At 36.2% G+C, this 26,988-nt stretch overlaps 1 protein-coding gene across 2 annotated transcripts; it reads right to left on the bottom strand.

The window, feature by feature from the left end:
• Positions 1-464: 464 nt before the first annotated feature.
• ftsj1 (FtsJ RNA 2'-O-methyltransferase 1) lies at positions 465-25,510 on the bottom strand. Of its 2 annotated transcripts, none has more exons than XM_028806309.2 (11): positions 25,255-25,510; positions 24,460-24,596; positions 17,630-17,699; positions 17,402-17,504; positions 11,205-11,283; positions 10,592-10,644; positions 7,929-7,982; positions 6,590-6,692; positions 5,260-5,343; positions 4,131-4,234; positions 465-957 (listed from the first exon to the last, which is right to left on the bottom strand). In XM_028806309.2, the coding sequence occupies exons 2-11, from the start codon at positions 24,578-24,580 to the stop codon at positions 730-732; spliced, it is 999 nt and encodes a 332-aa protein (XP_028662142.1). In that variant the 5' UTR covers positions 24,581-24,596; positions 25,255-25,510; the 3' UTR covers positions 465-729. The 2 variants fall into 2 exon arrangements, with proteins under 2 accessions (XP_028662142.1, XP_028662148.1); XM_028806315.2 differs by having other exon boundaries at positions 25,260-25,509.
• Between the last annotated feature and the right edge of the window lie 1,478 nt (positions 25,511-26,988).

Below are 26,988 nucleotides of genomic sequence, written 5' to 3'. Positions count from 1 at the left end.
GGATTTTCTTCCGCTTTCTAAGGATATCATCCAAATGATTTGAAGGCTAAAATGGATGAGTAATTCTCAGTCCTTCACTTTTTTCTCTTCACTTTCCTTCCAAATATTTAATTAAACCCAATAGTGCACGATAAATACACACACAGGAGTAAATGGTAACAAGCTAAACAGAGAAATGCTGGTCTCTTTTGTCATCTGCATGTTATTGCTAACTAGAAGCAATTAAAAACCGAGAATACAGCTGTTTTAAGACTAAAATAAGCACTAAGGGTTCAAAATCTTAATGAGCGAGACAACTAAAGTGAAACCGAAGTGTTACTTGAGCAATATGTGCTTCTTATTAAGCAATTGGGTTGGAGCAAAAACCTGCAGCCACTGCAGCCCTCCAGGACTGTGACTGAGGACCCCTGCTCTAGTGGACAGAAGCACAACCACTGGGGAGTAAAAGGATTAACAACAAAATCTTACATGAAAATAGATGAACATTTTTTTATTATTTAAAAAAAAATAAAAACTGATACATTTAAAATATTGAGAATAATCCACTGCTGTAAGATTTCAATTTGCGTAACAGCCAACCAGGTGTGTAATAGTTAAAAATTTAAATATTATAAAAAAGGAAACAAAGTATTCCAAACTGGATTCTATATTTTAAATTGAAAATAACATACCAGCTGCATGTTATTTATCTTTTAAAAATCTAGAGAAAAGCATTTTCTGCTCAGTGACTTAATGGGCATCTTCCACATCCTCCTTCTGGTGGCTGGGTACTTCTTCCACAGGTACCTTAAGACTAGTAGGTGGTTTTGTGGAGGGCTTGGGTTCATCTGCACAACTGGATGTCAGGCCCTCTTTGGAAAGAAGGTTGTTTTTACGAAGGTGACAAGCCTGCTGGTAAGGAGGGCTGATAGGTGGCTGAGTAGGAGGAAGGTATTGGTAAGCCTTGTTGGGATCCAACTGAAAGAGAGAAACCAAACCTGAAAACAATGTAGGTGGAATTACAACGAAAACTGCATACCCACAAAATATATAAAGCTGGTAACATGTCTGGGGTACTTTCAGCAATATTATTAATAATAACAAAAAATAATAATAACAACAACAATAATAAAAAAATGTATTATATTGTACTTTACCAGTACAAAATCCCCAAAAAGCTTTTCTGTATATAGTTCAGACAAAATAAAATTTTAACAGCATGTTAATGAGATTTTAGGCAGGTCTTCAATTCAAATTCTAAGCCTTGTTTGTCATGCAGAGAGGATTTCTCACAATAAGTTTACTTAACAATATTTCAGCAAACATATATATGCTTGGGACGTTGACTGGATACCTGGCATTTGGATTATGTGATATGACTAATTTGAACATTTTTCTTGGGATGATTTGATCTTTGTGGTACAATCTATATATAGACTGTCACACATTCAAAAGTCATTAACATCCCACCCTCCCCCCCGAAAAAAAGGGTAGAAAGATCAGTCTTCTGTAAAGATTAACAATAGTTTCCAAATGTTACATTAATGTAACTTGTACTGTTCGTGATCAGATGCCTCTGACATTGTAACACATTCACAAGCCAGTAAAAGACAAGCAGTGCAATCTCCTGTAAACATCACTGTTGCCTAAAGTGGTACTTTCTACACTTTTTTCATGGTGACAACACCAGGCACCATGTTACAGAATGTATTGCCAAGACAGCACATTATCTTTAACAAACTGTTTTAAGATAAAAGTGAAAACTTTCTGAAAAGCGGCATTTCACATCCTTTAAATCAATTTTACTGTAAGGTTTTAAAGAAAGAGTACCCCACTAAATTTAAAATAACCCGTACTACACCTGTAAAATCAGAATGCAGAAAATGGAAGCAAAAAGCTGAGGAAACGGCTGTGTACTTTACTGGCACGGCAGCCTTTTGGCACGTAACATGAACTAAAGGAAAAATAGATTAGAAACAACCACGCAGTACTAAATTCCACATCAGATCGTCATAACTAGGGAATCCATTCCCGGGCTCCTGGATTCCCGGACATTTTTCATCCCCGCATTCCCAGGGAGGAAACTGCTGTAATTCCCGGGAAAACGGGAACTGCCAAGCTCGCATATATAGCGTGTAAAAGTGTAAAAACCGATCAAGAAATAACAGAGATATAGTTGAAAATAATTAAGGTGGCGCCATTGCTACAGCTTGCACTTCATCAAACAACAGCTTTGAACAGCAACTTGAAATTGCAATGCGTCAGTCTGTTGCATCCGCATTATCTGTGCCAAGAAACTTGCCATCACAGAATGATGACAAGAAACTGGATGCATCAGTAAAAGCTGAAATGGCAGCGTTTCAGAGCAACGGCAAGCGCGGCCATTGTTTAGAACAAGTGTATCAGTATCAGATGATTGTGCCGCTTACTTCAGTGGGGGCAGACCGTGCTTTCTCAGCGGCTGGCGTACTTCTGCACGAAGGTGCGTTCTTGCCTGGACGACCACACGCTGGACACGTTAATAATACTAATAATAATAATAATAATAATTCTTTACATTTATATAGCGCTTTTCTCAGTACTCAAAGCGCTATCCACACAGGGAGGAACCCATAATCTTCCACAGTCTCCTTACTGCAAAGCAGCAGCACTACCACTGTGCCACCTGTGAGGACGTTGTGCTTTCTACGCTCTTATTACCGCAACTAAAGATACATGTACTTACTGTATATGACAGCATGAACTGCTTGTAGATAAGGTTAGTCTTTTATTTGTGTCAACATATTGCAGTAGTTTTATCAAAAATAAGTGTTGGTCATTCTAAAACCGTTCACATGTGAGATGCCCGTGCACTGTGTCATCTCCGGGAGCCCAGGATTCCCGGGAATGAAATGCGGGATTCCTGAATTCCCGGGAATGGATAAACCCATCCGGGAATGGATTCCCTAGTCATAACACCCCATTCCATGTTTTCTTTTTATATCAGTTTATGTGGGCAGAGAAGCGCTGTGACACTTTTAAGCAACTGTTCACAAGTCATAACCACTTAATTCTTTGCAGAAATACTGAAGGCAAAAAGTAAAAATACGAATAAGAAGGAATACGAAAAAGTGCATATACGTTTAAATGTGTAAAATGTAAATGTAAATACCCAGAATATTTAAGTTACATTAGAATATATCCTTCTCTTGTAACGACCTGAATCTTACTTTTTAGCTACTATAGATCTGTTTGTTCTGTATGGAAAGTTAAAAGGTAATGTTAAACATAACCACAGTGAGTGAGAGGTTGCAGGGCTGCTGCGCCATATGAATTGGTGTGTATTCTGGTAACTTATTTTTTGTCCGTTGCAACTGCAGAAAAAGCCAATATTAATTATTTTATAAATATTCAATTACCTGTTAATGATCTTTGCTATTTTATTCATTTAATTCTATTTTTTTTTGGTTGATCCTACAGTTATACATAACTGAATATATTACAGAAAAAAGAAAAGAACCATGTTTGAAACATCTAGTGATCACAATCAAAGTTTGTACTGCAAAACCTAAAATTAATTCTTTATATGTTGAATATTTTTCCTATACACTGAACAGTTTGTAGTATATAAAACATTTTAGAAGCACACAAAAAACAGAGGAATGCACAAAAACCTATTAACAGGGTTTTAGAATCTGGGCTTGGATTGGCCAAGAACAAAGATTTTTGCTGGAGCTCCAAAATTAAAAATGGCCCTGGCTCCAGCTTTTTTTTTATCCATTTCAGACACTGAATATGGAAAATATTGCTTTAAAGAAGTATTGGATCCTTGCTTACTGTTCCCATTAGCCTGAAGTACAAATCAATGAGACAGTAGAAAAGAGTGCACAAAAACAGTGTTTTTGTAGGTGAAATGTTTGAGCCAATTCGAAATGTGGCAAGGCTTAAGCTGTGTTGAAGAAAAATAAAACAAGACCAGTCTTCAGCTCAGAAGTATGTCAAAGCTACAGTATTTTGTTGTTGTGCCCTCTATGTAAGCACTTACAAGTCTGTGGTAAACAGTACCTTTCTGTACTCTGTAAGCCTTTGTGCATAAAGGCACACCTGACAAAAGTCCAATATTGATCACATGTAAGAACTATTTTCTAAAGTATTAAAGAGCTTCAAAATACCTGAAGTGGATATGTCATGTCCGAGTCATAGGCACTAAGGTCTCCACAAGCCAGGAAGGGAACAATCACTCGGTTTGGACCCTCTAGCTGATTAAAGTCTACATCTAGGTAAGCAGAAAATACAAAAATAAAGTATTTGGATAATACTATAATACTAGTACTAAATAAAATCAATAAAATTACCCTGAGGATTAAACTAACCATTTTAGGCCTTTTTCCTCAAGAATAAAAGCTGAAAAATCTTAAGTTGGCCGGTCACGCAGTTCACTCTTAAAATGCAATGCAAGAAAACAAATGGATCAAATTGCACCACTCCATCTCCTAAAGTTGAAAATAGGCCTAAGTCTCAATATTGGAAAACATTTTTGAAACATGCCATATTCAGAATACCTTACAGATAGCCATGTTTCTGCATGCATTGTAATCAAGTAAAAACCTTTACTTTCACAGTTAACATTTTGAAAACAAAGAATTTAAAATGTGAGCCTTAAAGCTGCATATAGCAAAACAGCTGTTCAGTTTCTTTTTAGTATTATTGTCAAATATACAGCATATCCAAGTATCAGCATAGTCCGGATGCACACATTAAATAAAGCTTTTTTGAGAAAAATGGTATTATTTGGGATAAACAGCTGATGTCCCAAAATAAAGTGCTGCCAAAAAGTTTTTATCCCTTCCTGATATCCTCCATTTTTGTACATTTGTCACTATAAATGGATTTAGATCTATAAATTAAATGCAATATTTTAGAAATGGAACATGAATGAACTCCCAAGGCAGTTTTTAAACCATTACACTGGTTATGCGCTTATAAGCATCTTGAAATTTTAACTCATCAAGGCTAACCCAACATAACAAATGCAGGACTATGGCTGGTTTTAAAGTTTGAAAAGACATAAAATCACTTGTGTTTTTATCTGTGAAAAAAAATATAAATTATATAACACCTTACCTTAATATACAGAGAAAAAAAAACTCAAGAGTATAAAATTGGGTGGAGTGAGTGCACAAGGTCTTCAAAGTGAGAAACTCAGCTACGATTCTAATTAAGGGCTATCTGTTCTTATTTCTTCTGCCCTGCTTTTGTTTTTTTGTTTTTTTTAAACTATATACTGTAATGTTTACATACCATAACTGTGGTCCAGTAGAGGATTAGACATGTTGGGAACATATCCTTCAGGAGGGGAATATCCTTGGCAAACAACAAATGCCTCTGCGTGAAATACATACAAATAAAATAATCAAATAATATTTCAATTGACTATTAATAAAAATGTCCTGTTAGATACTAAAATTCTATTTTTTTTCTAGATATACATTCTTTAAAACTGCAGAATGTATAGCAACAAACATACAACTATTTAGTTATATTCTGGTCATCAATCTTGCATGTTTTCAACATTTCCACCATTTCAAATTCATATTACAAGCAGAGGCAAAAGTGAATTCTTTGTACTACAAACAAAACAGCTCACATTTTATGGATGTATCAGAATAATATAAATATCAGTCTTTAGCAGGTCAACTTCAGTGAATTGTTTATTCTAAAGTGGAGCTCCTCACGTGTATGCCACTAGGTAATGCATGTGTGTATGTATTTAAAAACTATCTTAAGGGTAAAAATAAAGGTTAATTTAATGACCCCTAAAAATGGTCCATTAGTGCAGAGTATTAATTTTCTTGCAACCTGATAATGAAATGAAAAAAGCAAAACAATGTTCACTTTTAAAATTCCAGTGGGTCCACAACTACTTACCTGGCTCAATGGAATTCTTGCGAGAAAAGTGTTAGCCCACAAGTTCCAAAAACATAGAGCTCCCATAACCATACCCATTTTTGGTGGATAAATTACATATTACTGCAATGCACTAATTAGGTTTCATTCTTCTATTTCTTATTTTTAGTGCATTTATCAATTCAACTAACATGTTACGATAACCAAATATAAAGGCATTCTTTTCAGCATTATTTACTGTAGGTTGTCATAAATAACTATGCATATGCTGGAGTCTCCACTAGGGTCACTGCCACTGGGATGTCACCTAAGATATTAAAATCCTGCTGACTATGCCATATTAAACACCTTTTTGTCATCTGTTTTATATTGTTACCTGTCATTAAAGGTATATTTTGGCAAGATGTGTACTTAATCAAAATGAACTACTATTGTTTAAAAACAGAAAACACTACAGTAGTCATACTGACTTTTGCACAACATAAATTGAAAAAAAAAAAATTAAAACAAGCATGGTGCTTGAGCAAACAAAATATTAGATTGCTGACAGTTGAAGGTTTTCTTGTCGTAATTTTAGATTTTACATATTTTTCTTGATGTACGGGAACTGAACATTTAGTATCTTATTATTTATGTTTATGATTACAACTCCAGTTTTTGAGGTAGCAATTAATAAATATCAGTAATGTACAAGACATGGGTTTATGAGAAAAATTCCACTAACCAATGCTGGAGTTCCGGCTGCTGCGGGGTTTGGCGCATGTCACAGAAGGGAAGAAGATTTTCAGTTGTGAGTAAAGTAGAGTAATATCTTTGCCTCGAAAAATCTTACCAGGAAAAAGCAAAAAGTAAAATTCTGCATTTAGACAAAACCTTTTTAGCATTTTAAAACATTAAAACATGTCTGACTGATGTGTGTTATTTTAAAATAAAGGATCTTAAAAATAATGTTAATAAAATGCAGGGTTCATTTTGTCTATAAAACCTCTAAATGATATACAGTAATCCCTCGCTACTTCGCGGTTCACTTTTCGCGGATTCACGACTTCGCGGGTTTTTAAATACAAGTGACTGCCCGCCTATCGCGGAAGTTATGTTCCAGAACCATCAGCAACAGGAGAAAATCCGCGATATAGAAAGACCATATAAATAAACATTTTTATAGTTTAAGCCTTAAAATACCCATCCCACATGCTTTAAACACATGTAAACTTATAAAACACACTTTGTTAACACATATGATATGTGGATGTCGGGCTAAGGATATGAGTAACATCTCACTATTATAAAACATTTTAACTTCACGCAAGACAAGACAGTGAGACAGGAAAATTGGTGATGAACAGGCTTTTAAATTATTGACACGCAGAGCGACAAGCAGCACAAAGCCAGCACAAAGTCCACTTCTCCTTAGCGTTCATTCAGCTCCCCACCCCCTTGACAATGCGAAGTGGCAGGAGCGTACTGCGCTTCCGGGGAAGGGGGGTTTGAGCGAAGGTGCGTTTAGCTCTCACACACCCACACACACACTCCTCGCACAGAGCGACAAGCAGGCATTTTGGCAGAAGCAGCACAAAGTCCATTTCTGCTCAGCGTGAGTTCAGCTGCCCCCCTTCACAAAGCGAGTGCAGACACATTGACGTCTGATCGCTGCGTGCAGTGTTGGTCTGAGGTGTTTAAGAATGTAGAAAGTGTTTAAGAGCATAGGAAGTGTTTATAAGAGCGTGGGAAAGGTTAACAAGAGAGTGAGAAAGGTTTATAAGAGTGTGGGAAGGGTTTATAAAGCCTTAAAATATGTATAAATAATAAAATAAATATAGGTCGCTACTTCGCGGATTTTCACCTATCGCGGGGGGCTCTGGAACGTAACCCCTGCGATAGGTGAGGGATTACTGTAACTATCTGACCTTCATCAGAATAATACACGTTTAAAAGATCTCCGAAACTCCAAAAAACAGTGATTTTGAAATACTCAAGTTTAATCTACAGTACAATGAACAAGAAGGTTATAAGGAATAAATACACGACATTTGCAATCAATTAGATTATACGTCTCATCTTACCTTGGCCACAAAGGTGCCACCTGTCTTCAGGACATGTGTAGTGATATTTAGTGCCTGAGGGAAATAAAGAATGCAAACTTACTCTATCTTCATCTATTTATCCATTTTAAGAACTTGCCTTTTCTGTTACATTTTTCCCCCTTTGAAGAGTAGAAACCTACTTCAACAGCATTGGGTGCAAGACTTTAAAAATCGTAGAGCAGAGCATTGTTACACATATACAAATTCACAGATCCACTGTATTGGTTTGTAAAACCCAGCTGTACTTTAAGTGACAATTTTATTAATATATATTTATTTAAAAGAAAGGGGTTGTCCTTGCATAATGCATACAACAGAAAAATAAACATAAAAATAATGCAAACAAACCTTGAAATGCAATAAAATAGTGACATATCCTTTATCAGTTAGAACAACAGTTAAAGGTCTCCCATAGTTACAATACCCTTGATTAGTCTCTTACAACCTTGTTAATAATTGTATGTTTTAAGATGTAGAGAACTGAATCTAGAGAAAACTCAGCTTGTAGGGACAAAAATGTGCAAATGTTATGTGTAGATGGCAACTGAAGTCAGTCTCCTGAAGTTGTGACACAGCAATGGTAATAACTGCACCAATGTGCTGCTTAAAGCTTTAATTTATACAAGACTATGGCTCCTGCTTTATCTTTTTCTAATGAAAAAGATCTAGTCAGCCTGGAGCATTTATTTAACACCAAATAATACAATCTCTCAATAATTTGCCTTTATTGAATCTGCTGTATCTGCATGCAGTTGAAATTAAAAAATGGAACTGGCATCTCTACTTGTTTCTCTATTTAAATGCTTTTTTTTCTGATCATATTTTCCAGTTTTGTCCCTAGTAGGTAATAAGAATTATAAAGAAAAATGTCACTGTTGCTGTCATAGAAAGCTGCAAAACTCTGTTGTCATTCTGTTGCTATAACACTTTAGATTAGAAAAAATGTAATAACAATAATATTTTATGTTAAGTAATTATTCACAAATATATGCACAGTATACAAGTTACTGTATTAAACTTGAATTAGAATAGTATGGAGGAATCATTTTTGAACAGTAAAACAAGATCCTCCTCATGCGAAATATTCAGTGACAGCCATTTGAAAATAATTATATTTATTGTGAGCTGTCCTTTAACGTATTAATGTTCATAAGCACAAGAAGAACTAAGTAAATAAAACAGATTTTGAATTGTTCTTCTCAAATGCTTTGTTAAGTGTTTGCAGCTACTTTTACAGCCTCTTACATTGCAGCAATTTGAATTTAAATAGATCGACTAAATTGGGAAGAATAAAACTATCCACTATCTCCACTCAAGAAATACTTGGCTGCATTGGCACTTGGTTTTGGATCACTGTAATGATGCATCAGCTCCACCAGCCATAGAAAGCTGCAAAACTCTATTGTCATTCTGTTGACATGAACACTTTACTTTTGACTATTTTTCTTTTATTTAAATACTAGCTGCGTGTGGTCTTCGGGACAAAAACAACCCAAAGACTCCCTAGCAGTTTTGCTATATTGGTGAACTTGCAGAGGCATCAGCTAAGTGGGCCTGGACAGATCTATCTTCTCTGAGACATATGAGTAGTCGAGTGCAGCTGTGGCACAAATTGAGTGGGATAGGCTGTAACCTGTATCAGGCAAACATATGGTAGTTTATTGTGTGAACATACAATGTGCATGTACCACAAAGCTGTTTCTCTGCTTGGGTTGAATGAAAAAAAGTGAGGTGCTTGCACGTGCCCAAAAAATTAAAAGTGTATGCATGCGCTATTTCACCAAATGCAAGTCACACTTGTATAAGCTTCTACATGTTCCATGGAATTCACATCAACTCCTGTGGCTGTGGCTGAGCGTGAGCAGAGCAGACAGCTCTACACACACACATCTTTTGAACTGAGAACTGAGGTGCATGCAAGCAAAAAAAATGTAAAAGTGCATGAAGGCGCCATCTAGTGGCTGTGGTTTAGCATGAGCGGAACACACTGCTCCATACACATACACACATTGATGTTTCGTTTATATTATTTAAATATCAGCATTTACTACCTTGCTTGTCAATTATGTCATCGGTATGTACCGCAAATAACACCATTACTGTGATGCACTTTTTGTAAAAGTATACCCTGTGTATGATGCCATTGGCATCCTAACCCATGTAACCACGCTCTGTGTAGAGCAGCCTTAGCAGACTGATTTTGTTAGTAAAACCAATAAGAACTCTGCATTTTTGTAGCAAACTGAGAGCTCAAAAGAAAAAAAGTAAAATATACAATTTCTCCAAAAAAAAAAAAAAAAAAAAAAAAAAAACCACCAACATGGAGAAACTCAATGCTTAAGAAGAAAAAATATCTTTCATCATCAGGTACCTCAAGCCACAGTATCATGACAAAGTGCTTTTTTTTTTTTTTTTTTTTTTTTTTTTTTTTTTTTATATACGATTGATTTTTTTTTTTTAAAACAAACTAAATAAAAATACAAATCATACAGTAAATGGATAAATATAACAAGAAACATCCTAAAACACTCCTTCCAAGAAACAGTAGTAATTGAGACAAAAGTTGAATAAATTATTAGAATAAACAATTATAATAATAATGTCAGAATAAGAAAAAAGTTATTTCAACCACAGATACTTACAGCCAAGAGCAGCTGTGCTTGAATGTATTCATCAACATCATGGAGTCCTGTCACTATGGGTAATTAAAACAGAATAAAATTTCTGTAATTCAAATAAGACAGTTTCAAACATGCTTGTAATATCTTATTTATTAAATCTATTTTTTTTAATTAACTTGGTGTGGATGTAATTGCTTTAATAAAACACTATGCTTTTTAATGCTTTATTAATAAGTAATAACTAGAGTTTGACATGTTCAATTAGGCTTTCTTCATCTAGTTTTAAGACCTACATAAAAATCTGATCACATTTTAGATCATATTTATGCAGAAATACAAAAAAACTCTAAAGGGTTTACAAACTTTCTAGCATAGAACAAAAATCAACTACCCAACAAGATAATTTCTTACACGGTTATAACAGTCAGCTCAAGGTGACCTAAATGAAAAGTTGCCATTACATTGCAATGCTTTCATTAAAATAGATAAGTGTGTTGCTCCACATTAAACAGACCGTACATTTTGAAACTCTATAGACAGGCTTAAACAAAAAAGAAAAAAAAGTAACAAAAGTACACACAAGAAGTTGTTTCACAGAACAACATAGGGCAGACAGAATTCTACAAATACTTACCATCAGGGGCTCCATCACAGACCACTAAGTCAGCAGGGTGACCCTCAAAGTGCCGAATAATTTCATGAGCAGTAGACAGCTTATAAAGGAGGGACAGAAAATAATGAGTATGTTAAGTATCAAATAAAACTATGATTGTGTATTTTATTATACACATCTATGGCAAAAATTGCAGAGGCCTACATATGCAATTATATACAGAAGAGAGGAGAGAAAAAAAAAAAAAAGTTTCCTAATAAGACAGCAACCAATCCTATTCACCTAAAACTTTAAAAATGATTTTGCACTAATTAGCTTCAAAATTTTAAAGTTCCAAGTTTATGAAATCACTACCAACAATAGCTAAAGCACTGCACACAAAGTTAACAAAATCTGGCATATATATTTAGGACTTTGAAAGAAAGTTTGTGAATGTTGGGATAAATTCAACTATGCAAGGGTTGAGTTTTAATATAAAAAATTTTGACACATAGCAGCTGCTGCAGATAAAAATCTAATTGCAAGACAGACTGATTACATTTTATTTTTTAGGAAACTACCACAAAAATGTGAAAAACAAGTAACAGTACGAGTACATCTTGCATATATTTTGGTGATTTCATACGATATACAGTACTTATATTGCAAAAATGGAGAATGTCATGTGCTGGTCACATCAGATTTTACTTAAACTGCATCTTTTTACAAGTGTCATACACCCTGCTTTGTAATTTTATACCATGAATATCATGAATTTGTAGAGACCTTTTGATACTGCTTAAAGATTCCCTGTATGTTTGTGAAAGCCGCCTTTCTGTATATTTGTATTTAGTCTTTAAATTGTTCTGTTTAATTTTTATATGCAGTACAATCTTGAGAGCTTTGTTGAGGCAGAATCAAAGCTTCTGAATCAAAATTATTGTCATGAGGCTTCAACTCTAATATTCTAATATTTGTGGTCCAGTCACATGTGGATTTTCATTTTCCTATTACACAATATATTACTTTGAAACTTTTAATTGACCCACTACAAAAATCATCTTGTTAATAGTGTGTGCTAAGATCAAACACTGCCTCTGTAAAAAAAAAAAAAACAAGCATTAGATGTTATGAATGACTGGGTGAATTTCACAAATTGTAAATGGCAACTCACTGCAACAAAACATTCAGGTAAAATCTTATAGACAAGGAAGCAATCTCAGACAAGAGTGACTAGAGCTCTTGCCTTTCAAATTCTTCAGTGCTTATAGGTATTCAATTTTTTAGTAACTTATGCAGCAGTACTTGTGTTTTACTTAAAGGGTATGTTTGGTAGTTTTCAAGCTTAAGTTATTTCTTTACAAAAATGGCATATATGCATTTTCTACATAAAACTGTGTTTAGTCCAGAATTTTCTATAAATAAAAAAATACCTTGCCTGTACTAGTGCTTTACAATGGAGGCAATGAGGCATGAAGCACCACCAGAAAACAAAAGCCTAAAACTTACCAAATATGCTCTTCAAGCTTCAATAAAAGAAAACACGTCTGCCATATTTCCAACACATAGAGTGCATCCGGAAAGTATTCACAGCGCATCACTTTTTCCACATTTTGTTATGTTACAGCCTTACTCCAAAATGGATTAAATTCATTTTTTCCTCAGAATTCTACACACAACACCCCATAATGACAACGTGAAAAAAGTTTACTTGAGAGGTTTTTGCAAATTTATTAAAAATAAAAAAATTGAGAAAGCACATGTACATAAGTATTCACAGCCTTTGCCATGAAGCTCGAAATTGAGCTCAGGTACATCCTGTTTCCCCTGGTCATCCTTGAGATGTTTCTGCAGCTTAATTGGAGTCCACCTGTGGTAAATTCAGTTGACTCAACATGATTTGGAAAGGCACACACCTGTCTATATAAAGTCCCACAGTTGACAGTTCATGTCAGAGCACAAACCAAGCATGAAGTCAAAGGAATTGTCTGTAGACCTGCGAGACAGGATTGTCTCGAGGCACATATCTGGGGAAGGTTACAGAAACATTTCTGCTGCTTTGAAGGTCCCAATGAGCACAGTGGCCTCCATCATCCGTAAGTGGAAGAAGTTCAAAACCACCAGGACTCTTCCTAGAGCTGGCCGGCCATCTAAACTGAACGATTGGGGGAGAAGGGCCTTAGTCAGGGAGGTGACCAAGAATCCGATGGTCACTCTGTCAGAGCTCCAGAGGTCCTCAGTGGAGAGAGGAGAACCTTTCAGAAGGACAACCATCTCTGCAGCAATCCACCAATCAGGCCTATGGTAGAGTGGCCAGACGGAAGCCACTCCTTAGTAAAAGGCACATGGCAGCCCACCTGGAGTTTGCCAAAAAGCACCTGAAGGACTCTCAGACCATGAGAAAGAAAATTCTCTGGTCTGATGAGACAAAGATTGAACTCTTTAGTGTGAATGCCAGGCGTCACGTTTGGAGGAAACCTGGCACAATCCCTACAGTGAAGCATGGTGGTGGCAGCATCATGCTGTGGGGATGTTTTTCAGCGGCAGGAACTGGGAGACTAGTCAGGATAAAGGGAAAGATGACTGCAGCAATGTACAGAGACATCCTGGATGAAAACCTGCTCCAGAGCGCTCTTGACCTCAGACTGGGGCGACGGTTCATCTTTCAGCAGGACAACGACCCTAAGCACACAGCCAAGATATCAAAGGAGTGGCTTCAGGACAACTCTGTGAATGTCCTTGAGTGGCCCAGCCGGAGCCCAGACTTGAATCCAATTGAACATCTCTGGAGAGATCTTAAAATGGCTGCGCACCGACGCTTCCCATCCAACCTGATGGAGCTTGAGAGGTGCTGCAAAGAGGAATGGGCGAAACTGGCCAAGGATAGGTGTGCCAAGCTTGTGGCATCATATTCAACAAGACTTGAGGCTGTAATTGCTGCCAAAGGTGCATCGACAAAGTACCGAGCAAAGGCTGTGAATACTTATGTACATGTGATTTCTCAGTTTTTTTATTTTTAATAAATTTGCAAAAACCTCAAGTAAACTTTTTTCACGTTGTCATTATGGGGAGTTGTGTGTAGAATTCTGAGGAAAAAAATGAATTGAATCCATTTTGGAATAAGGCTGTAACATAACAAAAGGTGGAAAAAGTGATGCGCTGTGAATACTTTCTGGATCCTAGTGAATGTAAACAATATTGCTATTATACACAATTATTACAATGCCACAAAGCAGTCTCATTACGTCTGAGCATATTTGCTTGAAACATGAAAAACAATGCGAGTGCTCACTTGGCAAAAGGATTTTTAAAACAGTGTCAAGAAAGCACAGGATAGGAAAAAGTGTCACACTGAGAATTTTGGGGGAGAGAGAGAGAGAGAGAGAGATAGGGAGAGATACTGACAAAAAACACAACTTGGAATGTCATTTTGTCATAATTTGGGGTGAAAACTTGTAAGACAAGGTACCTGAATCACCAGTATAGAAAAGTTACAGTCTGGTTAAGAAAAATAGTATGTTCCCCAAAGAGAGTAGAGGGAAGATAATCCAGAAAATGTCAATGATGGCTGATCCTCTATACAAGGTGAGCTAGAAAATGAATGGAGAGCTGGCAAGAGGCTCTAAGACCTCCTGATTGCTATGTGGAGGAAAGGAGTTCCAGGTTAAAATGTCAGGGACCAAGTTACTAATTTTAATCTCAGAAAGGTAAAATGGAGGTGTCCCAGAAGGCCTCTAAACTGTCAAAGTACTAGATGGCATGAAGCCCCTAGTGGCAAGAAATAGAAATATATATTTTAATAGAGTGACCAAATTACTGCAATGAGAGAATAGGCAGTTTAAGAGAAGTCTGGATACTAAATTATGATCTAGTTTAATGTACTAGTACATTTAAATAAGTTTTATCCTGGCCATGGACATTCAGTATAGTAAAATAAATGTTTCAGATATTAAAGCAAATATGACAATGTTGGCTGAAGTCATGTAATTTAGTGTCATCAGCAAATTTAATAAAATAGGTTTGCTACTTTTTGTAAATCATGTATATAAATCATAAAGAGCAACAGCTTCAACACTGACCCCTTTGGTGACTGACTTTTAGTGTTAATTTTTTACATTTAAGATTTCTCACTTAAAGATTTACCAATGCTGTTTCTTCTCCAAGTGTGCATATAAACACAGGGCACTCCAGTTTCTGTATTACATCTTGACTGAAGAAGGGGTCTGAGTTGCCTTGAAAGCTTGCATATTGTAATCTTTTTAGTTAGCCAATAAAAGGTGCCATTTTGCTTGACTTTTCTCTCCAATTTAAAACAAAAAGATTCTTAACCTATAGTCCTTTCAGTTTTGTTGAAGCCAATTCTGTCTACATTTTCATAGCACATCCTAAACACCTGTTATCTGTAAGCAGTTTGATGACAATCTTCTCATGAGATACTGTGATTTGAACTCGGATCCATCGACAGTCATAAACTAAGATGGACCAGTGCAAGGAGTATATTTAACACTAGAACCCCTGAAGTTTACGTTTTTGTTGTTGTCCCTGACCACCTTAATTTCTCCTGACATATACCAAGAAGCTCTTAGTTTGCAGCAGGCTAACCAACCCCCGTCTCACCCCCATTCAGTCAGATGAAGGCATCTCCCTGCTGCAATCCCCACAGTTCAAGTCTGTGTTGCAGTGTTTATCTGGCGATGCATTTTTAAGGAATTATAGAGGAAATTTGAATTTCATGTGTCTACAATGATGTTTGTAAATATAGAATGACAGAGGAAATGCGAGCCAAGAAATGCTGAACATACGGCTAAAACAGAAAATGCTTTCATATGTTACAGTAATAACAGAAAATGTTTTCATATGTTACAGTATAATGTTGAAGCGAAGTGTAGGATGTTTGAAGACTGAAGCCCAAATATCCAATAACCATTTTCATTAAAGGTGTAACAAAACAAGTTTGCTTTAATTCAAGGATAAAACCAAAGAAAAACAAATTGCTCAACTGACATGTTGCTGAAGCCCAACTATCAGTGGGTACAAAGTAAAAGACGTTCGCATACGTGTGTGCGTTTGTTTCATTTTACCCACTTGTTACAGTGGCAACGCTGCTCTGCCAATGAACTGCACAGATGCCGCAGTGGATAAACTACCGCTTAGTAACCTTGAGGTGAAAGGTTTGAATCTCCTGTCACCCCTACATTTAGTGCCTTGAGTAGTGAGCTGCTATGATTATTATTTATTATTATTATTACTATTATCACATAATAAAAACCATGCATTTGATGAGAGTCTGTAACATACTGTGTAAATTTACAGTATTTGTATATATAAAAAAATAAAAATTAAAACAAAAACAAAATAAAAAAAAAAACCTCAAGAGCCACTTCTCCACGCTATCTCGTACACCTACACCCATCCAAAGCCAGAGCACTCTGTATTTAATTAAAATTGCACATCACCAGAGATCTCACTCATCACACATACCTTTTCAAAAGATTTTTTGAAAGTCAAGGCATAATATAGCTCTTCCAACTGTTATTAAAATCTTCAGAAGATTCCTCATAAATGTCCACTATGTTAGTGAACTCTTTGACCTAAATGTTGCTTTTAAAATACTAACTATTCATTAAGTTACTGAATATAGGGGATAAGATAACTGATAGTTGCCAGGTTCAGCTAGACCAGCTAAAATTTCACATTCTATTTTTGGTATTAAAAATCAACAGAATAAGCCAATATCCCAAAAGATATAAAAAAAAAAAAAAACACCTTATACTTTTTGTTTTAAACCTGATATTTTTTTTATTTATTTACTTTTTAAAAAAAAAAAAAAAGATAGTATGCTTTGTTGTCTACCTTAATTTTCTTTATTCAGGGAAGGATAAAAAAAGGTTGGCTTATCCTCTCTGAAGAATACTCTGTTCACAACTGATATGATTACACTGCAAGTTCCTCCAGAAACAAGAGCTGTTCAATACTGTATACAGCTGTTTAAAGTAGATGCATTCATATTTTACTATGTACAAGCTGATCTGTAAAATAGATGTATTAGAGGAAGTTTTTAAGCAGAGTCACAGTTAACATTATTGGTATTGTTGTTGCATATTCAGACAATCCAAATGTGTTCTTTCAAACATTTTCTCCTAAAGCTTATTAAATCCAAAGCAAAATATTGTAAGCACAGAGCATTTCTGAAGAAGAAATGGAATTAAAGGCATTTTAAAACCAAAAAAGCTTCTTACCTTTGTAATGTCACCCTGGATTTGTGTGACACCTGGTAGGGGTGCCATGGCTTGCAAGTCTACTGCCACAATCTTCACGTCAGTCCCCTTCTCATCATCCTTTCTAAAATAAACAGGAATTAATTTATGACATAAAAGTGGAGGAACTTCAAAATGTGTACATCATTGAAAAAAACATTTTTAGCCTAAAATATTACATTATATTTGTAAGGATTCAATGCTGCTTACTTGAGCTTGCGGCTCAGCACTTGACTCCAGCTGCCAGGAGCAGCACACAGATCAACAGCCCTTTGAACTCCTAAAACAAATTTTAACAGTTAGTTTTTGCTTTGGTTTTTTACTTTGTTATTTACTCTACAGGAGCACATAACTAAAGCACCCTCAGTTTTTGTACATATTAAGACAACATCTAAAAGATACAGAAGATGATGATTTTCCGGGCTAAAACTGTTATAATTCATAAAACATGTGCAATGAAATTAGATCTTACTTAACACACATAACCTGACTCTGGCACTTTATACAAATTTAAATTTTTCACTTTAACTGTTGGACACCAGTGACTCTGACCTGAGTTATGTGGGTTTATAGGGTCACACTTATAGACTATAGTAAAATTCTTCCTTGCAGGAGTCAAGTTACATGCAGCACTTCACTAATTTCTGGTCCCATAACAACCTTACCTTGAAATTTCGGTCTTCCTTACCACAATTAACGTTGCAAATATTATGATAATATGTATGTGTGAGCAACAGGTAAAATAGACTAAAACAATCTGAGTAGAAAAGCATGTAAGATGAGAATTTTGAATATACTGTAGTTTGTTCAAATGAGAGATGTCACAATACCAGAATTTTTGTATTCAATACCAATATCAGTGAAATTTCAAAGTACTCGACACCTCTCCAATACTACAGCAAAAGCAAAAACAAAAATCCCATTCAAGAGCTTTTTATTAAAAGTATCTATTTCAAGTACAGTACATTTCAAGTACAGTAATCCCTCGCTATATCGCGCTTCGCCTTTCACTCCATCGCGGATTTTATATGTAAGCATATTTAAATATATATCACGGATTTTTCGCTGCTTCGCAGGTTTCTGCGGACAATGGGTCTTTTAATTTCTGGTACATGCTTCCTCAGTTGGTTTGCCCAGTTGATTTCATACAAGGGACACTATTGGCAGATGGCTGAGAAGCTACCCAGCTTACTTTTCACTTTCTCTTGCGCTGACTTTCTCTGATCCTGACGTAGGGGGATTGAGCAGGGGGGCTGTTCGCACACCTAGACGATATGGACACTTGTCTAAAAATGCTGAAAGATTATCTTCACGTTGCTATCTTTTGTGCAGCTGCTTCCTGAAATGACATGCTGCACGGTGCTTCGCATACTTAAAAGCTCAAAGGGCACGTATTGATTTTTGACTGTAAAACAAACTCTGTCTCTCTCTCTCTCTCTCTCTCTCTCTCTCTCCCTGCTCCTGACGGAGGGGGTGTGAGCTGCCGCCTTCAACAGCTTTGTGCCGCGGTGCTTCGCATACTCAAAAGCCAAACAGCCCTATTGATTTGTTTGCTTTTCTCTCTATCTCTGTGACATCTGCTCCTGACACGGACTCCTTTGAAGAGGAAGATATGTTTGCATTCTTTTAATTGTGAGACGGAACTGTCATCTCTGTCTTGTCATGGAGCACAGTTTAAACTTTTGAAAAAGAGACAAATGTTTGTTTGCAGTGTTTGAATAAAGTTCCTGTCTCTCTACAACCTCCTGTGTTTCTGCGCAAATCTGTGACCCAAGCATGACAATATAAAAATAACCATATAAACATATGGTTTCTACTTCGCGGATTTTCTTATTTCGCGGGTGGCTCTGGAACGCAACCCCCGCGATGGAGGAGGGATTACTGTAAACAATACTGTGCCTTTTCTGTAATAGAATATAAATATATAAATACTAATAGGAACTGTAGCTGTAAAATACTGGAATATCCATTAAATAGTTACATAATTATCATTTACAATATTTAAACTAATATTAGTACTCATAAATATTAAAATACAATACAAGGCTTGATGTTAATGTATTGTATGTATTGTAATGTACACTAGGTTCCCCTAGTGTAACAACAAGCGGGGTTAATCTTCGGGGGATTTCAGCATAGGATTTACAATGAATTATATCATCATGGACAACCTGATTCATCTTAACACGCGTACATTCCAAATTTATTCTGATATTTTTTTTCTTCAGTAACTGAAAAATACTGCTTATAATCAATACTAAAAATAAAAATTCAAACATTATTATATCTGTACTGTTGAATTACTGAATTCCAACATAAGTCAGGAAATTTCCATTTAAACCAACTGTTTAAAGCCACTTTTGTAACAACAAGATTGTAACATGTTATGTCAAAGAATCCCACTGTTAGGTTTGTAAAATTTGCTGTTGTAAGATTTATATTTGCATCGCTATTTGGTTAAAAAACTAATTGAAGAGAAATATTTAAAGCACGAGTCAAATTGATTCAATTTTCCAAATATCACAAAATCCTAGTGCTTTAAATTTTCCAAATCATTCACTCATGTTTTTCCTCATTTGTCCAAACGTTAGTGTTTCCTGTGTGAAATCAAACTTATCAGTTTTACATTAATTCACTTTTTCAGGACTCTTTTAAAACACCTTTGTTTTGTCATTTTCATTATTGATCACACTTTGTTAGTGCTAAGCCAGTGAACAAATCAAGAATTAAAACGTAAACTGAATCTGCAGTGCAACAGGTAGATTGTAATAATTACAGTGCTTTCTGTTCCAAGCACTACATATTTTTTTTTCTGGTAATTACAAATGGAGCAGCATATTTGAATAAAAGTGTGGACAAGCCAAATCACAATTTTGTCTGAAACGTGCCTCGATTTTTTACTTGCACTGCCAGTGTGCAATATTGTTCCATATCACACAGTGCTATATATGTAGCTGTGGGTTTATGCAAGGTTTCCCCCATGAGCCTGAATTGTATAAACTTGTTAGAAAATGGATGGATGGCCATTTGTAGATGTGCTTGATGCAATCGGAGAATGTGAAACCGCCATTACTTTAACTGGACTGTGTGGAACACTGTAGTAAAAACGATTAATCTCGCTGTCATTTCATCTCCTCTTACAAATTTGTGGCAGTGCAAAGTAAACAATTACATTTCACATATGATTGGTCTAATAATTTAGCTCTCAAAGCACACAGAAATCTATTTCTGAAAAAAGAAAAAAACTCCATGGAATAAAACTGCTTATAATGAATACCAAGGTATATGTGTTTTAGCATTTTTTATATAACAGTGATAAGCACAAGTCCCACAATTTCTGCACTGAAATTCTCTTTCCTTAAACACAATACATTTTCAGAAATAACTTCTTTTGTTTTATCTCAACATGTGTTATTATAGTAATGTATCATCACCATTGGGAGTCATTTTCATATGTAGTTTTAATCATATGTGATTTTGCCTCCTGGAGTAATTCATCTACTTGCAGTCACATATGATTATCAGTAGGACTGGTTGAAAGTCAGTACCACAGTGCAATAATAGCTTGTACAATTATGTTTTCAGTATTTTTGGTATCGACTTAGTACCAATGTACAGGTGCATCTCAATAAACTCATAAATTATATAGATTCATTACACACAAAGTGTTTATTTCTTTTCATTTTGCTGATCATGGCTTATAGCTAATGAAAAATCAAAATTCAGTATCTCAGAAAATTAGAATAATGTGAAAAAGTTCAATATTGTAGACTCATGGAGTCACACTCCACTCAGCTAATTAACCCAAAACACCTGCAAAGGGGTCCTGAGCCTTTAAATGGTCTCTCAATCTGGCTCAGTAGGCCTCTCAATTATATGGAAGACTGCTGACTTCACAGTTGTCCAGAAGACAGTCAATGACACCCTCCACAAGGAGGGTAAGCCACAAAAGGTTATTGCTAAAGAAGCTGGGTGTTCACAGAGTGCTGTATCCAAGAATAATAATGGAGAGTTGAGTGGAAGGAAAAAAATGTGCACAAGCAACAGGGATAACCGCAGCCTTGAGAGGATTATGAAGTAATGTGAAGCAAAAGTATCCGGGACATGGGCTACAACTGTCACATTCCTTGTGTCAAGCCAATCCTGAACCAGAGACAACATTAGAAGCATCTTACCTGGGCTAAGGAGAAAATGAACTGGACTGTTATTCAGTGGTCCAAAGTCCTCTTTTCAGATGAAAGTAAATTTTGCATTTCAATTGGAAATCAAGGTCCCAGAGTCTGGAGGAAGAGTGCAGAGGCACAGAATCCAAGTTGCTTGAGGTCCAGTGTGAATTTTTCACAGTCAGTGATGATTTGGGGAGCCATGTCATCCGCTGGTGTTGGTCCACTGTGTTTTATCAAGTCCAAAGTCAGTGTAGCCGTCTACCAGAAAATTTTAGATCATTTCATGCTTCCCCATGTTTACAAACTTTATGGAGATGCTGATTTGATTTTCCAGCATGACTTGGCACCTACCCACAATGCCAAAAATTACAAATCCCTGGTTTAATGTACATGGTATCACTCTGCTTGATTGGCCAGCAAATTTGCATGACCTAAACTATGGGGTATCGTCAAGAGGAAGATGAGAGACACCAGACAACAATGCAGACAAGCTGAAGGCCGCTATCAAAGCATCCTGGACTTCCATAACACCTCAGCAGTGCCAGAGGCTGATCGCCTCCATGCCACGCCGCATTGATTCAGCAATTCATGCAAGAGGAGCCCTGACCAAGTATTGAGTGCGTACATGGACATACTTTTCAGTAGGCCAACATTTCTGTATTAGAAATCTTTTTTTTTTTTTCTGAGAGACTGAATTTTGAGTTTTCATTACCTGTAGGCCATAATCAGCAAAAAGAAAAGAAACAAACGCTTGAAATAAAATAAACGCTGTGTGTAATGAATCTATATAATATGAGTTTCACTTTTTGAATTGCATTACTGAAATAAATTAAATTTTCAATGATATTCTAATTTATTGAGATGCACTTATATAGGTTCTTGAGCCATAGTTAAAATATGGATATCAACTACTGAATGGGTTTACAATGGAATTAAGAATATAAGAAGGTACAAAAAATTTTGGTGATAATATCTACTTAGCCTAGCACAGTTGGGTAATTTCTTTTCACCTGATGTGTCCAAAATAATGCGGAGACCTGAAGATTCCGTAGTATTAAGTTATACAGTGATCCCTCGCTATATCGCGCTTCGCCTTTCGCGGCTTCACTCCATCGCGGATTTTATATGTAAGCATATTTAAATATATATCGCGGATTTTTCGCTGCTTCGCGGGTTTCTGTGGACAATGGGTCTTTTAATTTCTGGTACATGCTTCCTCAGTTGGTTTGCCCAGTTGATTTCATACAAGGGACGCTATTGGCAGATGGCTGAGAAGCTACCCAACTTACTTTCTTTCTCTCTCTCTCTCTCTTGCGCTGACGTAGGGGGGTGTGAGCAGGGGGGCTGTGTGCAGCTGCTTCCTGAAGGACATGCTGCACCGGTGCTTCGCATACTTAAAAGCTCAAAGGGCACGTATTTTTGACTTTGTTTTTCTGTGGCTCTCTCTCTCTCTCTCTTCCTGCTCCTGACAGAGGGGGTGTGAGCTGCCGCCTTCAACAGCTTTGTACCGGCGGTGCTTCGCATACTTAAAAGCCAAAAAGCCCTATTGATTTTTTTTTTGACTGCTTGCTTTGCACTCCTTTGAAAAGGAAGATATGTTTGCATTCTTTTAATTGTGAGACAGAACTGTCATCTCTGTCTTGTCATGGAGCACAGTTTAAACTTTTGAAAAAGAGACAAATGTTTGTTTGCAGTGTTTGAATAACGTTCCTGTCTCTCTACAACCTCCTGTGTTTCTGCGCAAATCTGTGACCCAAGCATGACATTCTAAAAATAACCATATAAACATATGGTTTCTACTTCGCGGATTTTCCTATTTCGCGGGTGGCTCTGGAACGCAACCCCCGCGATGGAGGAGGGATTACTGTACTGTATTTTATACAATTAAGGCAAAATGTACTTTGAAACACTTTACTCAGTACCCCAATATTCTTAATGAAGACCTTGCTTTAAAGGAATCCTTGGCATCGACCTTAATTATACCCTTCAAAACTTCAAATGCCTTTCTAAATCTCTGCTGGCTAAGGTGGGTGAAAACAATTTTTTTCAGTCTTTCCTAATATATCACAGCCAGTAGTACTGCAACAAATCTAGTCAATATTTCTCTAGAATCTCCCATTGCTCAGTTTTGTATTGGAAAATTATAGCTCCAGTAGTTTTTCAAGTTATATGTAAAATTTTTACATTAATTTACAATAAATATTATTCGCCACAAACTGACCTGAACTCTGTCCAAGTACATTTACTGGGCATCTATTAATTCACCTTATGTAGCATTAGAATATTTATATAAAGTAAAAGTGCCATTCTCCGTAGCCATACCATTTGCACCATTTGAAGTGTGTATGGGCCTGGCCGGTACTCGGATGGGAGAACATTTAGGAAAAGCTTGGGTTGCTGCTGGAAGAGTTGGTAAGGCCAGCAGAAGACTCTTACCCTGTGGTCTAAATGTGGATCCCTATGCCCCAATGCAGTGAGGACACTGTGCTGTAAAAATGGCGCCATTTTTTGGATGAGATGTAAAATTGAGGTCATGACTGTCTATGGTCATAAAAGATCCCTGGACGTCCTTCAGAAGAGCAAGGTGTATCCCAATGTCTAGGCTAAACTGCCTACCACAGCCCAGTCATTCTGGCTTATGCAGCCTTTGTGTTTTAATTTTATAATTGCTTTCATTATTTTATATGAGATGAAAGTTATAATACAGGTCTGTACTTGTATGGGCTGACATGATTTTCACTTTTAACGTAAGGGTATACTGCCATCTGCCTTCAAGTACCTTGGTCTTATGGACGTCTTTATAAAAAGTTGTCTATGAGGAATCTCATATACTATAACTGCTGTCCAAATTGAATCAAAAAAGTGCACAAGTACCCTTGAACAGGCAGAACTCCTCATCTAACTGCAACAATTTGAAAGCACTGCGGGCACGCCAGCCCTCCTCCTTGGCCAGTCTGTAGTAAATGTCCCTCTTATCCTTTGAAGATCGCCCCATAGCCTGTTTTGATTACCTGAATGAAGAAAAAAAAAAAACTGCAGTTAGGGTTGTTAGTGAATAAAACAGAAAGAAATAACACTGTGACAAAATACTTGCTTCAGCAAACACAAAATAGTAAAGTCTACTTCTGTCACAACCTAGTTAAGTATAAATAGAATACATATAACAGCAATATACTGTATATTCTGAATAATAAAAAAGGTATGTAACTTACTTTTGAGTGGTTATAGTACAATTATTCTTTGAAAAACAAGCTGCACTGATTCAGCTCTTAAGCATGTGTTTTGTTGCATACTCAGTTTAAAGAACAGCCGAAAGGGCATTTCAATAAAATATAAATATAATAAGTGCATTACATTTCTTGCCTTTTTTCCCTAAGAATCGAGCATCTTGGCAATACCTCTACGTCCATAACTCGCAAGAAACCAGCCTACAAGGAAACATCTCCAGTATAGATAAATAGTATAGTAAATTCCACATTATGCATGTGACGGGTATTAGACCTAAATCAATCGGTGTTCTATACAGCATTATTAAGAAACGAAGCTATAACGAGACACTTAACATTAGAATAGAAAACACTAATTCTGAATTAGGAGGTAAAGGATAAACACTTTGAAAGTTTTACATGAATTAGTAATATTATTGGGAGAAATAAATTGTACACGTACCTTACCTGTACCTCAAAACCTTACAAACAGGATTTCACAACTCACATCAGGGGAGACAGCAGGAAGGAACAGTCACACGGTTACAGCCCTGACTGTCAGGCTATGCCTAACAGAAAAGAAAACGATCCATTCACAGCTACCTTAACTAGGAAACCATGCAAAAAGTACAAATCATCTGAATAGAACGTGTCAACTGATGAGACTGGATAGCCTGTCGCTTCCCGATCTGCGTGCCTACCCGATGCGCGCAAAGACAACTACCACAGCTGCGTACGCACGCGCAGAACATTACTATTACGACCCTGCCCGATCTGCGTTTTTCTACTTCGCGACACGAGTCCCCATCCGATTTGTCTCGCGCACGCGCTCTCTGCTTAATTAAAATTCATTTCACGACGCTACCCGATTTGTCCTGCGCATGTCTAATGTTTTACGATACACGTCACTCGTCAGGTTTGAATTGTATTTGCGAGTCATTTTTGTATTGAAGTTTATCTCCGTCTGTAAGTGGACTTCTTACTGGAAAAGATGACAACTTTTGAATTTTATAACGTCTTGGAAGAATATTTGTCGCCTGAAAATTTTAACTCCATTCGAATGAAGAGGGAGCGAAATGAAATGCGACGTATGTCTGTAAACTTTATAATGGATACGTATAAGCTTTTTGTAAGTACATAGTATTGACGAAAAAGGCAATAAGGAATTTCCTTTTTAGTTGCAATATGACATTTGTAATCTCGTGGTTTAAATGTGAAAGTCGCAGCATTTTCCGTATTTGGGTTAATGGATGCATTTCATTTATTTCGTAACACCCTATTAGCATTTGGTGGTGTGTATCTTTTAACATTTGTTCGCATTTTTCATGTTAAAAGAGTGAACGGCATGCTAATAATTAAGCAAAACAATATAATCGAGGTGTCGAATTAGGAATAGAATTAGGAGAGCACGACTGACACTCGACCGGTGTAAAGTGTGCCCTCCAAAGCCATCAGTATTTTTTGTTATGTTGATATCAAATTACATCAATATAATAGTTTTTCCATAATAAAGTTAACAAAGATATAATGATGAAGGCTAAATTACATACAAGAGTAGCAACAGCCAAGTTATTACAAGAAAGCGAGATGCAGATAATAGCATTACAAATTGTTAATGAAGCAGATCAGAATCTTACACGTTTTAATTATTTTAGTGTATTTTCCGTTTTTAAAAGCTATTTCTAGCACATTAATGTCCATACAGAAAGATGTAACAGAGGGTCTAACGTTCTGAACTTTACACTTATGAATATGAAATTTATGAAGCAAGGAAACCACAGTTACTCCATTTTCTAAAATTTAGTCTTCAAAATTGTATACAGAAGAAGCACAAGAATTAAACAGTGAGATATTGGTTTGTCATTCAAGACAGTAACAGAAATAAATCTTTATAAAACATTTTTGGAATAGGAGCAGAAGTAAAAGAAATGTGAGAGGGGATTTGTCTTCATTTGTACATAAACTAGATTCTGGTGATATATTAATGTCATACTTATGAATTAATTTGTTAGTTGGGTACTATTTTTATTTATAATTTTGAAATGGATTTCTTTAACCTTGTTTGGTAGAAAAAATTCTATGGCAGAAAACGGGCAATTTCAAAATTTATATCCAAAGCCATCAGAGAAGTGTGGTGTACATCTGATGTGGCACAATGATAGGCTGGGCACCTGCTGTTGTCATTTGTCATTAGCTT

The sequence above is a fragment of the Erpetoichthys calabaricus genome, chromosome 1 (genome assembly GCF_900747795.2).
Source record: "Erpetoichthys calabaricus chromosome 1, fErpCal1.3, whole genome shotgun sequence".
Classification (NCBI taxonomy): Eukaryota; Metazoa; Chordata; class Cladistia; order Polypteriformes; family Polypteridae; genus Erpetoichthys; species Erpetoichthys calabaricus.
The sequence above is the reverse complement of the archived record's forward strand: the minus strand, read 5'-3'. Positions and strand labels throughout refer to the sequence as shown.

Bases quoted from the DNA above. Each gene is read 5' to 3' on its own strand.
- ftsj1 (XM_028806309.2), bottom strand. From the start codon at position 24,580: ATGGGGCGATCTTCAAAGGATAAGAGGGACATTTACTACAGACTGGCC. The intron at 17,700-24,459 runs GTACTTGTGCAC...AATTTGTTTTAG, and splicing joins GGAGTTCTGCCTGTTCAAGG to GAGTTCAAAGGGCTGTTGAT. The intron at 10,645-11,204 runs GTAAGTATTTGT...AATTACCCATAG, and splicing joins CTGTGATGGAGCCCCTGATG to TGACAGGACTCCATGATGTT.